Source organism: Mizuhopecten yessoensis, unplaced genomic scaffold (genome assembly GCF_002113885.1).
Source record: "Mizuhopecten yessoensis strain PY_sf001 unplaced genomic scaffold, ASM211388v2 scaffold11185, whole genome shotgun sequence".
Taxonomy (NCBI): Eukaryota; Metazoa; Mollusca; class Bivalvia; order Pectinida; family Pectinidae; genus Mizuhopecten; species Mizuhopecten yessoensis.
In genome coordinates this window covers 2,019,290-2,033,171 of record NW_018408922.1, presented here as the reverse complement: position 1 = coordinate 2,033,171, position 13,882 = coordinate 2,019,290, and the positions used below count along the sequence as shown (strand labels likewise).

Here is a 13,882-nt window from a genome sequence, read left to right as displayed (position 1 = left end):
CATGTTAATAACTTGATTGGAATTATAACCTTGAGTTGACAGTTTGATACTTTGAAAATTTTGAGCCAGCCCTACCCCCAAGGGCTGTAGGGTGGGGCTCAAGGGAGTCAGTGTGCTAAAATTTCTTCATTTTCCTTGTTTAGAATCAGAGGTGCTAGTTTCAAATCCTTTTTAGTCTGAAATCTGTATGCTTGATATTGAATAAGGTGGTTTTATTGTTTTTTGTCACTTTGAATAATATTTCTGTTCATGTTTAAAACGAAATCAACTCTCTGTATAAATATATCAGGTGACCGTTAAGGCCCATGGGCCTCTTGTTTCTCAATTCCGTCATGGTAATATTTGAAGTACTACCAGTGAAGCTTGCTGAGTAGCAGGGAATTCACATTCATAATATGTAATGTTGGGTGTTGGGAGCTAAACATTTACACAAGTTAAGACAGATCAGAACATTAATATTCTCTATGCATTGCCACAGTCTAAGTCAATAAGTTAAAAGTACAAATACTAGTTTGGTGAAGTAATTAATAAAGGAATCACGTTACGAATGTGACTTGCGTATGGATGCTATGAGGACAAGAAATGTGCGGCGACGACCGGCGTCTGAGGAAGACAATTAGATTGTGTGTGACAATAATCACGCAAAACCTATCAGACACTGCATCTACTAATTTCATTACGGCAATCACAAACTGCGTCTGATCGTAACAATTTCCACCACCCAGTCAGTTCCAGAAATGCACGTTGCATGGTGTTTTAATAACGTATAACAGTGCTAAATTCACCTCGCTGTCATCAAAGTGCAATTTGTAAAGATTCTATAACCATATTTATGAGGTTTTGGGGAAATTGTTGACTACTCCTGTAGACAGTGCCATTGGCATGAGGCATTTTCCACTGTTGTCATCAGATTTTATGTCGTCAATGCTACATCAGAATTCCTCAGCCTCTCGGAGGAGGCGCCATTGTTTAGCCACCGATTGGGCCATTCAAATATAAACCACAGCCTTTACATCCTTTGTTTCCTGTCTGTCGCAGACAAATTAATTTTCAAACACGAATTGTTTATATAAATATGATTTATTACTGTGGAATCACCGATATCACTTGGTTGCCTGTCTGAAAGGATTATACAATAAGGCTCTTGTGAACCATCCAGGTGATTGAAATTTACCTGTAATCAAGGTTTACTCGTAATCGCGACTACCTGTCCCAATACTTGTCGTCTGAGTCAACATCGCCTTTTGTAACTAAGTGCTCTGTAAGTAGGAAGAAGGCCATAACCAGAGGAAATGATTCATACAGCTGAGCGAATCTTGAGTCAGTCACTGAAGCATTTATTTACCTGTCGCTAACGCAGCGACCATTTATCTGCCTAATCTGGGAGATGCTTCAGGTATCAATATCTTCAATGTTCTATCAGCTTCCCCCAAAGGTTTAATGGACGAGAATTTCAATGTATCAATACTTCATTTATGCCGAGATGCAGTAAGTCTCCTCATCAGTTGATAGTGTTTGAGGATGTTAAAAAAGTTAATAGATGGAATCTACTGATCCTTGGGGTACAATCTGCAGCTGTTGTCACTTTCGTCCCCCTCCCGACCTTTGTTGGTTTGACTTATAGAAACGTTCGTGCCAGATTGCAAGTATCCGGTTATTAAATTTTACTTGTAATTTATGTCGCCAATAACGGATCTGAAACTTGTATCTCTAGTATTGATCAGCGTCTTCAACGAGACGTCCCCGATGCCGTTGCTCGGAGGTACAGGTGGAGCACGGAGCTATACAACGATAGACAATTTAGATGATTAACATTAAATTTGCAGGTGCTGTGACGCTCAGTCCGGTGTATTATTGTGAATGGATAAAAAATTATCCTGGTTATATAAGAGAGAATATTGTCTTAATGCTGAAATTTGTACCATGTTGTGGATTTATTCAGATGGTATTGCAAAATAAATAAAATCTGATATTACTTTACGTGATACTTGTACTGCATCTACAGACTTGGAACTGTACTTACAATGAAACCTGTCTAATCTGACACCCTTTGAGATACATTTATACATCATATTGACCTGTCTTATCTGACATTCTCCAGGACACGACACGTTGGTCTGATTAAGGGTGTCAGAATATTCAGGTCTATTTTACAAGTGTCAGAAGAAATAGGATAGCAGCATACCACTGGATTAGACAGAACATCAGATTACTCAGGGGTCAGATTAGACAGGGTGTATTGTGTATATTTGTGTACATGTTTCAGATGTTTATTTACAGATATAGCTCATTTCATGATGTAAATGATGATTTCGGGAAAATAGTGTGACATTTGTTCCTTTTGGAGGGGAGGGGGGAAAGGATAGTTCATGTGTAGGGGATATATAAGTACTTAAGTCAAGTTTGTAAATAGGTAAATATGAGTATATTGTCTTACCTGTGATGTTCATTTTGTATTTACAGGTATATGAGGCAAGGTAAACACGTAGGATACATGCCTTCGTCACCGGCAGGTGTGTCTGCCCAACCACAGGCCTACTATGACCAGCCACCTAGCACCCGCACCAGTCCCAAGAAATACAACCAGGTAAGATTTGTTCTCGTTAGCAGGTAAGACAAGTTACCTGTAATCAGGTAAAGCACTTACCTGTAAGTATATCGGTAAAATATATGTACCTGTATATACACGTACCTGTACAACCAGGTAAAATACATACCTGTAAATGATGGTAATTAAGACATACAATGTAACCTGTAAGGACATTAGACAGTTATGTGTATAAGAAGATAAAGACATGTACCTGTTAGTGATTAGGACACAGGTATATATACCTATAAGACACCTACCCACCTGTATTGGCAGGTAAGACACTTGTATTCTATGGATAATCTGCACACTTCATCTCAAACTGACCTTTATAAGCTGGATAACATTAGAGTAAAAAAAGATTCCAAAATATCTAGTCTACCAAGCTGTATAAATGGACAGTGCCATATGTATTTCCAATCCATCAACGTATATTTCTCAAAATACCAGTGGTAGAGTGACTTACAAAACTAACTATATTCTAAACCATTCTCAAACCCCCACAAGTAACAAACAATCGAAGATCAATTGAATGATGTTGTAAGATAATAACACAAAATTTCAAGGAAATGTTTCCAAATCTCTAGAGATGGTGGAAATAAACATTTAATCAGCCCACGTTGTGTTGTTGTTGTACACGTTGATTGACGCGCTGTGAGTGGAATACATACCATCTCGGCCATCTAACTGTCTCCTGTCGTCATAACGGGACTTTATTATCAAAGGAAGCCTCCGATGTGTACAGCATCAATGCTACTCTATAACCAAAGGAAAAAGCTTACACAACTCCGAGCCCGAATCCTGAATTATTTAATTCAACAAGATGGTTCTATTACGAACCTAGCTATTGGGCTCTGGGGAGAAATATCACAGGACGAAAATACAAACTGTAACCGGTCCCAGAGGTACTTTGCATATTCATCGGTTGTGAACTGACTTCGGCAGTGCTAGACTCCAGCATGGCATCAACCGTAGGAGTGGAGTATTCCGCTGAATGTTCGGGGCATGCCGTCTGAAATCTTAATTGTTTCTCAAAACATCAGAGAGGCAGAAATAAAGCGAAAAAGCCAAACCCTTATTAGTTTTTAGTTCCAAACAAGAAATTTAGTAAAACTGCGGTCGTCTTTGAAACCCTCTTGGGAACGAAGGATTCGGCTCAGTGGCACCAGTCTTTGCTTTCGGATTTTATATCTCCGCGTTCCAACACTGCAAGTTGTATTGATCGGGAGCATCCTGGCTTTGAAACCAGAATCACTGGTTCCAAGTTACTTTAAAAGCAGAGAAACATCTCAATCAGGCCTTCAAAAAAGATATTTCGTAAGGAAATTAATTAGTGAATTTTGATTAAGTATTGGAGGCAGTTTTATAGACTTTCTGAATAATTTTATCATTGTGATTACTTTGCATTTTAGATGTTCTTTGGGGTTTTGAAAAGTGTGGCAGCAAAGGAAATTATTCTGAATAAGGTAGTTCATTTACTGTTATGTTTTAAGGTTTTTATCTTTCGTAAATTACTGCAGGGTCCTTGTTTCCGATTGTGTATACATACACGGAAACTAACTGTTGAAAATCCCAACGGTTTTGAAATCAGGATATTTCTGATTGATATAAGATGAAATTGCTATAATAATCTCAGGAAAAGAAACCTTTCACTAAGGTGTCATATAGTGGTACCAATATCATCGAAACATTTGACTCTGTCTCAAGCGGAGCTCAAACTTTATGTTCAATTGACTGAAGATCAAACTGAATCTCCTAATGACTTAAAATTGGACTTAAGTTCAGAGACTTAAGCTCAGTTTGAGTCTTTAGCATAAGTCTATTGGAAATTAAGTTTGAGCTTAAGTCTTTTGTTTTAGTCTATATGAAATTAAGTTTGAGCTTAAGTCTCCTGTTTAAGTCTATATGAAATTAAGTTTGAGCTTAAGTCTCTTGTTTTATAGTCAATATGAAATTAAGTTTGAGCTTAAGTCTCTCATTTTAGTCTCTGGGAAATTAGGTTTGAGCTCAAGTCTCTCATTTTAGTCTATATGAAATTAAGTTTGAACTTAAGTCTCTTGTTTTAGTCTATATGAAATTAAGTTTGAACTTAAGTCTCTTGTTTTAGTCTATATGAAATTAAGTTTGAGCTTAAGTCTCTTGTTTTAGTCAATATGAAATTAAGTTTGAGCTTAAGTCTTTCATTTTTGTCTATGGAGAATTAAGTTTGAGCTCAAGTCTCTAGTTTAAGGCTATGGGAAATTAAGTTTGAACTTGAGTTAAAGCTAAATCTGATCACTTTGAGTCTGACTTGGATAGTTGATGACTTTGTCGACGGTACAATACCATAATGTACAGAAGGAAACTAGAAAACAGTATGTTTATGTAAACTTTGATGGTTAAGACAATTGCTGTAACTGGTCTTTACTTAAAGCAGCCCATTACCTTGATATTAGGTTACTGACTTTAATTAAGTTCAGGAAACATATATGTAATATGTAAGTTGCAAATCACTTAAACACCATTATGTACCGTTGTCATCTTATCCCTTCAAGACTGATTGTACGAAAAATTCCATTTTGAGCCCCTTGTTACCAGAGGGGAAAATTTCAGTTCCTATATATCGAAATAATTTTTGAATTTTTATTTTTTAACTTCTATTGTTTCCGAATAAATATTGATGTATAATTTTCCTAGATAAGGCTTAATAGCTTACCATGATTTTTAAGGTTCAAATGTTAACCTGACTCAGCTTATGGGGTTTTAAAGTATGCTGGATTTATACATTGAGTAATAAACTAAAATTCAGATATTAAATGTATGTAAAAACAAAAAGGGAAAAAAGATACATATTCATTTCTATTTCCTTATGAATCACAGATTTTAGACAAATTTGTCATCAAGATGGATCTATTTTATAGACATTTCATACCTAGTGCATCACGTTCTGTTTACCGCTCATTAGTATTCAGTCCCCTGGTTACAAGAGCTTTCCCGACCCTGAATGAAAAAGTAATCGACCGTGTTTCCTAATGCTATCCTTTGTCTAGAACCTATAAATGTTATTTTTGATTTATGGGCATTTTATTCTATGAAAGTATTGTTTAATCTGAAACTACTGACAATATGAAAAAAAGATACATATCTTTATTTGTTATCAACTCAAAATACGGCAAAATTCATTTTCTTTCCATAATGGAAATATTGCAAAATTGAAGAATTGAATATTTCCCCAATCTCTCTCTCAGTTTATGAAATTTTGAGAATCTGATTTAAGACCCTTATCAATGGTCTAATGCTAGATGGTTTAAAATGTGTTCAATTCAATATTACCAATGAACTTGTCCAAATTTTAAGCTAGAAGTAATTGACTTTTTTTTTTGTGGAAGCGATAAACGTTATCTTTCCACGAGGAGTAGCAGATCAAATCAAAGAAAAGTGAAGTTTTCGGGACTTGTGCAGATGTCGAAACTAGGTCCGAACAGATGGGTCCTTATACATAGTAGAGGGTATATTCTTTGTCTTGTAATTTGTCAACTCCCAAATGACAGATTTGAAGATCGTAATCTGTCAGCGAGATCCCACCACAACCGGTTTATATTTTATCGCCCAATCTAGGTAATTTATTCACTTGTGTTATAAAAACAGATAAAACCAACTTCTGATCGTAAACCCATATATCACATTATGGTACGTGTGTAAAGGTACAGAGATTTATATATTACTATAGTTAACTTAATTGGAATACAAGTTTTAGATAAGGGTTTGGTGATCATGGTGGGGGGGGGATAGAGAGTTCAGATGAAAGTGATATTGAGAATATTGAAACAGACGATGTCCAATTAATTATGTTCTGAAAAGTTGATCATTTCTGCATTGTGGTGGCTTAGATTTCTAGAATCCCCTTGGAACTATTGCTACTGAAATTGAGCACTTTATTATTAATTCTTTTGTTTTGTTGGGTCAGTTTAAGAGATATAGAAATGATTATGATCACAAAGCTATTGGAAATATAAATCAATGAGGTCTGATTTTGCTTAGTTATTAACTTAAATGACATATCGCCGTAATAAAAAGGGAGACTAAATTATTCCTTAATCAGGATTTTGTATCAAGAACAACTTTTATCCTCAGGTAAAATTTGTACATCTGTGGCAGGTGTCGCTTTTAAAAATCATAGGAAGAGCATATGGAACTAACAGGAACAAAGACGGATGTTTTTACCCATGGGCAAGAAACAGGATGATTTTTCTTCATCTTTAAGTGTTAATTTAAGTAAATGGACCTTTTAAATCACAAATTTTCAATGTGAATGCTGAATGTGATAATTAATACATGTATACATGTAGACCCTTTCAACCCGTTCAATGATCTGCTGTGTTTGAATAAAGATATCCAATTTGTACATCGTAGCCAGACAGATTTTTTCAATGTCGCTCGTAAAGAATTGGATTATTCTTTCATCGTTATAAATGGTTTGTATCATACGAAATTGACGTGAACTGATAGGTCTTCCGTAAATTATGCTGATTTCGTCGTCTGCTTCAATGTTTTCCTTGCATAAGCAATCCGCCCTTTTTTATTTGATTTTCTGTATGATTTCTGATTGAGCTTAATTCATTTGTCATCTGGTGGTGCACACGGACAGGATTTATGCGAACTGCGGGTGCAATAATTACAGATCATCAGACAAACGACCAACATTGTCAGTTTTCCCCGTGCAGTTTGTGTCATTTACACAATGCAAATTGATTTTAAACAATTAGCAATGTTTGAAAATGCTGATTATGAAAGCATTGGACCAACATAAAAGAAAATGACAGCATTATCTATTCCGATTATCTGCTTTGGGCACTTTGAACTTGATTTCCAAACGTCCTCGAGCGGAAGTGATATTGCACATATTGGAAATATGAGGAGGAAGCTTATTATTTGGACTTTACAGAAGCAGCAAATTTACACAAAATTATGACTTAATTAGTATTAGTAAATCCCTTTTTTGCGAAGTAATGATGCGTTGACACTATGTTAGGTAGTGATTAGGGCGGGGGACTTCAGTGGAGAAGCTGACGCAGTGCACAATTTAATTTGACATGTGCGCGCTGCACTTGTAAACGGCCATGTTTTGTGGTGGTTTCGGATGATAAGGGCTCGGCGTTCAGGTGTCGTTTGATAAAAAAAAAGGAACAATGCTATGAAATGCCTGAAGTTGTGCTTAATGTGATAGCATTGTTACACAATAAAACCGCAATTATCATAATGAATTCTCGCTAATGTGTTGTTTGTTGTAACACAAAAGCAGAAATTACGATTAAAAAATGTATTTTTTTCCCGATTTCAATCCAACATCACTCTCATCTAATGAAACAAGAATTTTGATAATTGATTGTATTATGTTTCTAATCTGAAAAGTTCAGTAAAATAGCCGACAGATTGTTTTGTTGGGAGGGGGGTGAGGGGGAATCAATTTTACCAGAAAGTGAATTGAAATGTATGAAATGTATGAAATGTATGAAATGCAATACATCTATTTAAGGAATACAGGTTTCCCCCTTTAAACACATGGGTTGTAACAAGAGGTGATGCTGTATAGAGTAGCTGGGTAGACCATATCATTTGTCAATGAAGTAATGGATTAACAGCATTTGGAAAGGTTGTGACCAATGAAAAGTGTTATTTTGGAGTGAGTGGTCTCCCATTGGAGAGGTCCCTATCAGGGTGGTCCCTCCTCAGGGAGGTCCTCCTCCATGAGATTCTTCTCAAGAGAGGTATAGCTGTAAACTATATCCATTGCATTCTTGTCAAAATCACTTTAGGTTCTGAGGCCAAAAGCTGGTCTCTTTAGACAGGTTTTAAAACAAGAAGATGATCCCTTTAGATATGTTCTGTGGCCTGGGGATTGTCCTTTTAGGTAGGTTAAAAGATAGAAATGATTAATTAAGGCAAGTTCTGGAGCAAAAAGATGATCTTTTAAGACATGTTTTAAGACATTGTTTCATCAAACAAATTACTTAATGATTTTTTTTTATATTTAGATAGATTCTAAAACAAAAAGATGATTTCTTTAGACAGGCTCTAGTAAGACAGGGTGGTCTTACAGACAGGTTCTATGGTACAGAGGAAGTCTCTGTACACAGGTTCTTGGACCAACAACACAAATGTTTATATTTACATGTAGTGTGTAGAGACGTTTCCCTTGGTCGTGGAATAAGACCAATATAACTGACAGCCAGTAAAGGGTAATAGACAGGTCTTGAATGGAGAAATGTTTGTTTCATATTTTTATATATTCAATATTCACATGGGCAGAACAGGGGATAAAGCAGCTGCCGTGTGGTTAGGACATGGTAATTTGCAACGCCTCTCAACATTGATGCAGATCTTTTGTCCGCACCATGTTGGTATTTCAGACACTGCCGAGGTCATCATTGGTGGTATGATGTGGCGTTAAGCTCGCTGACAGCTCTTGATGATAAAAGTGATCAGAAGCGAAAAAATGGATACCACTTCCTGTGGCTAAATTAATGTTGATGGATTATGCACAAGGGAAAGCAAAATTTGCATTCAAATACAAAGGTGTCGCGTTTGTCAAACCGGATGTCCATTTCCCGTGTCCAGCAAAAAATTCATGCTTCACCGAATCTGAGTTAAAAAGGAACTGGCTACAAAGTTTTGTGACATGTGCAAACTGCAGCCCTTAATGGGTTGACATGCAACATTCAGCTGGGATTGAGTGACCGCACAGGACTGACCAATACATCGGCACTTGGCAGTGATTCATGGAGAAATGACCATTCATGCTTCCTGCACATCAACAAAAACCTGTGTACAAATCCTGTCAACGTGTTAGCCATGGACTTCATTATAGTTTCAATATCATTTTCTTTCATCAAACTGATCCATATCGAAATCTATAAGGCAAAGACAATGATAGGGAGAGTTTCAATGTTTTCTTTGTAATTTTTTTTATTTTTGTAGATGTCATGTATGTGTTTGGGGTGTCATGCAATTGTTTTGTGTGTGTGTCAAATAAGGAAAATCTCGGTAGACAAATGTCAGTTAGAATTTTACGTAAAAGACCCTGAGTAAGCTTAATTTAAGTCGGCCATCTTTGATGACAGACAGGAGGAAGTCGTCTGGAGGTAAAACTTAGGTCAACACGGCATTCTTTAAAACGCCCACTCACAATGTGATGTGGTAATTGATTTCAATGATATGTACTAAATTTGCATAATCTGCATAAATTAGATTTCAAAATATGACTTAGTGGTTATCTCTCTTATTAGTATGCAAATTTATACAAGACAAATAGATTTTGTTTTGTTTAATTGTTATCAATGAAATGTTATGAATGGATCACAGATCCTTAGAGATGTATAAGGAAATGGAGTCTAGGTTAGTAGATATAAATGCCTTTCACAGCCAAAACTATTTCCGACAAACAACAGCATATTATTTACAAAAGAATTTTGAGACGCACATTTTCCTGTTTTCGTACATAATTTCAATTCTTTTATAGAAAATTTTGAATTAGAATTAACTTTGATGAATTAAACTGTATTATTTCTTTTAAAGTAATTAATTTTGCAGAGATTTGAGAACCATTGTCTCATTTTCTGTTACAGATTATTCTCTCATCATTGTAACTATCCATAATGATAATTGTTCGTTCAGAACAAATATTTGCTTCTGGTATTTTGAGTGGTCCTACCAGCACAGCACAGCTACGCTTGTGGTCCTCCACCACCCACCGCCAACACTGAAATCCTTTTCATACGGAGACATCCCTTCATGGGGCTTTGTTCGTTTCCATGGCAAATAGCAGCAAGCATCCTATTTGTCACGGACGGTACATGTAGAAAGTAAACAGCGACATTGTTTCACAACAGCGGAGTTAAACTTCGAACATGCTGTAGCTTTGCCACTCAAGTTCTTTTAATACGGACGGTTGTCCATTAGAAAAAAATAATCGGAGTTCGTTAACAATCAGCCGTTTATCAAGGTAAACATCTGAAGTTGGTCAGGTGCAGAATAATTATGAGGGAAGATTTTTTTTTTTTTTTTTTTTTTTACTGATATATATGATACTATATTCCGGAAACTTGACACATCAAGCCATATTTTGAAATATGATACAACAGTCAGTATATTGAAGCCTCGTACTTGACGAGTGCATCAACTGTATCTGGGTGTGTGGGGGTACTCCATCAATATCATACGGCACAAAAAGTTTACGTTTTATTGTCACAGAAGAGACAATCAATACCCATCGCTATATCGGGTGTCCGGAGATGTAACCAACTTCCTGTATCTTTGGGATTCGAGGACAGTCCCGTTTTTTTGCTTTATTGTATGTTTCAGGTACAATGCCCTGGAGCCCTTTCATGGGTATAAACATCAATGTTTGCATCTAAGTGTGTGTATTTAAACGGCTGAGCGACCAGACACAGGTAGGCTGTGAGCAGCCCTCCTTTCTTCAGATCTCGCGCTACAGTGCACTCATAGTGGTATCGTTACATGGGCGCATTGATCGACAAACGCCCTGGATGCTAACATTGTATTAAATCGCCAACCACGACTTGCTCTCTGAGATACATACAGTGTATGGTATGTATTCAGCCATATAAAGCAAATCGAATGCGTCCGGGATATTGAGTAGAGCAGTCATTGATTCTCAGCCCAGCGACGGGGTTCGAGTGTAACAATGTCAGTATGTTAGACGGTAGGAGCTCAGTATCGTATATATGTCCTGTATGTATGTTTCGTTCAGTAACAGGGGGAGTTCAAATCTTTAAATCGGCGACTTGACTCATGGTCTCTGTCACCATTCATGTACTAAGATAGATTCTACAATGGATGGATATTTTGTGAATGAAGAAGATTATAAATGTTTAGAAGTCTCATCTGTGTTGTGGATAATACCCTCGGGCAAGGCCAAGCGTTGCTTTATCACTCGAGGTGTCAAAGATTTACCTGCTAGTAGACAAGTGAAATTGGCACAACCGATTCGTTTATGATACCTGTGGATTTATTTACCTGTACTGTGACTTGTCAAAAGTTACGTGACGGAATATCTTTTTCACTTGGAAAGAAGTTTTTAAAGAGTCCAGTTGGATTTTTAACTTTTCGAGATCAACTTTAACTTGTGTTGTGTGTGATATATGCTATAGGAAATATCTCTCAGAAGAAAACTTCAAGATACAGGTGATTTTCTTAAGTATTGGAAACCATGGATTTAAACCAAGACTTAAAACATTCGACAGGAATTTACAGAGATATGGACTTGGAACATTAAACATGGATCTTGCTTAAAATGGATAGCTTAGTGAAATCTGAAGCCTTTGAGATTAGGCTATAGATGACATCATTCGCTATCCAGGGGGATATATACACACGGATTCCTAGATGTACGCATCGTTAAAGACCTTAGCAGATTAAAAGTAGATGTTATCTAAAATTTGATAAAAAATTAAAATGCATCAGCAACAGGTTTTTGAGAGCCAGCAGGTAAGACCTTTTAATCTTTTTGATAATAATTTCATGGTTAATTAAAAATTTGTGCGTATAATATTTTCTTAAGGTGGCTCAGAGTTATTGCCTGGATCGATGTGTTCGTTCAGACCTGAACCAATAGATTGGTGCTTTTTAAACGAGGCTACAACGATGTTTTCATAATATGATGATTTTGATGAATTGTATAAAGATGACGACAGCGCACAAAGAATTGTCGTATCTTGATTTGGTTTCGTATCTTGATACATTGTGGATTGAAGCGTTTATCCTCATTTTTCCTTCACACCTGAACGATCATATGAAATATGAGGAAAACGTGATATTTCTTGTCTGTGTGGTAAACATATCCTTTTAAGCTTTTGCATCAAAAGAATAAAGTGACTTTCGAAGATGTTTCGTACGATAGAGGCCCAGAAATTTAATTGTCAAATACCAGCTTAATCGTTTTAACAGAGGGAAGAGAAAAACATCTTATACATTCTAACAAGGAGTGTTTAAACGAAAAGTTTTTCAATAGCGATTTGGTATTATGTGACACGAGTATGTTGGTCTACACGGCTATCAACGAGTTATCAAGTTTTATACTCCCCGGGTATTGAATCTGACTTTATTTGTTCAGTAGCGACTAAATAAACAGATTGTCTTGAAATAGTCTGTAGTCCTTTGAGGTCAGAATGAGAATTAGGTGATTTTGGCATGTAGTAGGTAGATAGTATGTTGTTGGTATCAGTTATGGACGGATTCAGGGAGGTGGGATGGGGGGAGGGTTCAAAAAGTTTGGCAGTAGTGAGTATAGATGGGTATAGGATAGTGGGTTGGGTGGGCTAATGGGGTTTAAATGAATACTGGGTTCATTTATGCAGGGTTAAATTCAGGGTGGGGGTGGACAAACAGGGGATAGATACGCATACAGTAGAATAGGGTAGGAAAGCACTGGACCAATGGAAAACCTATACTTACTGCAGTTATAAGTATGGTTAGTATTGGGGTATGGAAGTAAGTGGAGTCAGGGGGTGTGGAGGGATGGAGGGAAGGGGGAGGGGGCTTATAAAAGCATATATAACTAAGATATTGGAAGCAACTTAGAATACAATTACTTCACTTTTTAATGGTTGAGTTAAGAACTTTGACTATGTACAATGGTTTTCAGTTTGAGATGGTATAAATCATGGCACCATGCTCCGTACATATTGTAGCATTATATTGACCTCTTAGGGATGACGGTCGGTGGTGTTACTGCTTTCACTAAGCATTGGAGACATACATATATAGTAAAGGTTTTTGGGAAGGTTGCATGAGCCTATTAGGTTAGAATAAAGACTTATAAGTGTTTAGGATTTGTGACATAATGGTTACAGTCAATCTCTCCATAATGTTGTTTAGGGTTAGAGAGAAGAGAGATGGTTGTAGTTTTAAAGAAGTAAGACTATATAGACAGCAGTTGATGTGGAAGGCTAGGGTATATAATCAATGGTTATAAGGACATCAGTGTTGACGGTTCAACAGGTGTATGTATGTCTGCGACATCTGTTAGGTAAAAGCTGCAGTAAGTGTTGAATTGAATCTACTGGATGCGTTGGTACTCATACCGGAGGGGTATTGGAGATAACGGTTTGAGGGTTAACAACAGAGGGTTGCGAACCTTTGGGACCTATAGATACGTTTGAAATCCATGTTGTGTTGAGAAGGGTTAATTATTATGCTCATCGATCACTGCAATACTTCAAACTGGTTGTTTTTTGGGCATGAATTTGATGACTGGGTTATTGCTTTATTGCTGCAATGGTGCTCACAACATCTTTC

At 36.7% G+C, this 13,882-nt stretch overlaps 1 protein-coding gene across 11 annotated transcripts in view; it reads left to right on the top strand.

Annotated features, from left to right (window-relative positions):
- LOC110440622 (kinesin-like protein KIF26B) overlaps positions 1-13,882 on the top strand; it is a 306,581-nt gene that overhangs the window by 204,706 nt on the left and 87,993 nt on the right. For all 11 annotated transcript variants that reach the window (XM_021483784.1, XM_021483785.1, XM_021483783.1 and 8 more), the window contains one exon: positions 2,464-2,587. In XM_021483784.1, coding sequence (XP_021339459.1) covers positions 2,464-2,587 — 124 coding nt within the window. The remainder of the gene's footprint in view (positions 1-2,463; positions 2,588-13,882) is intronic.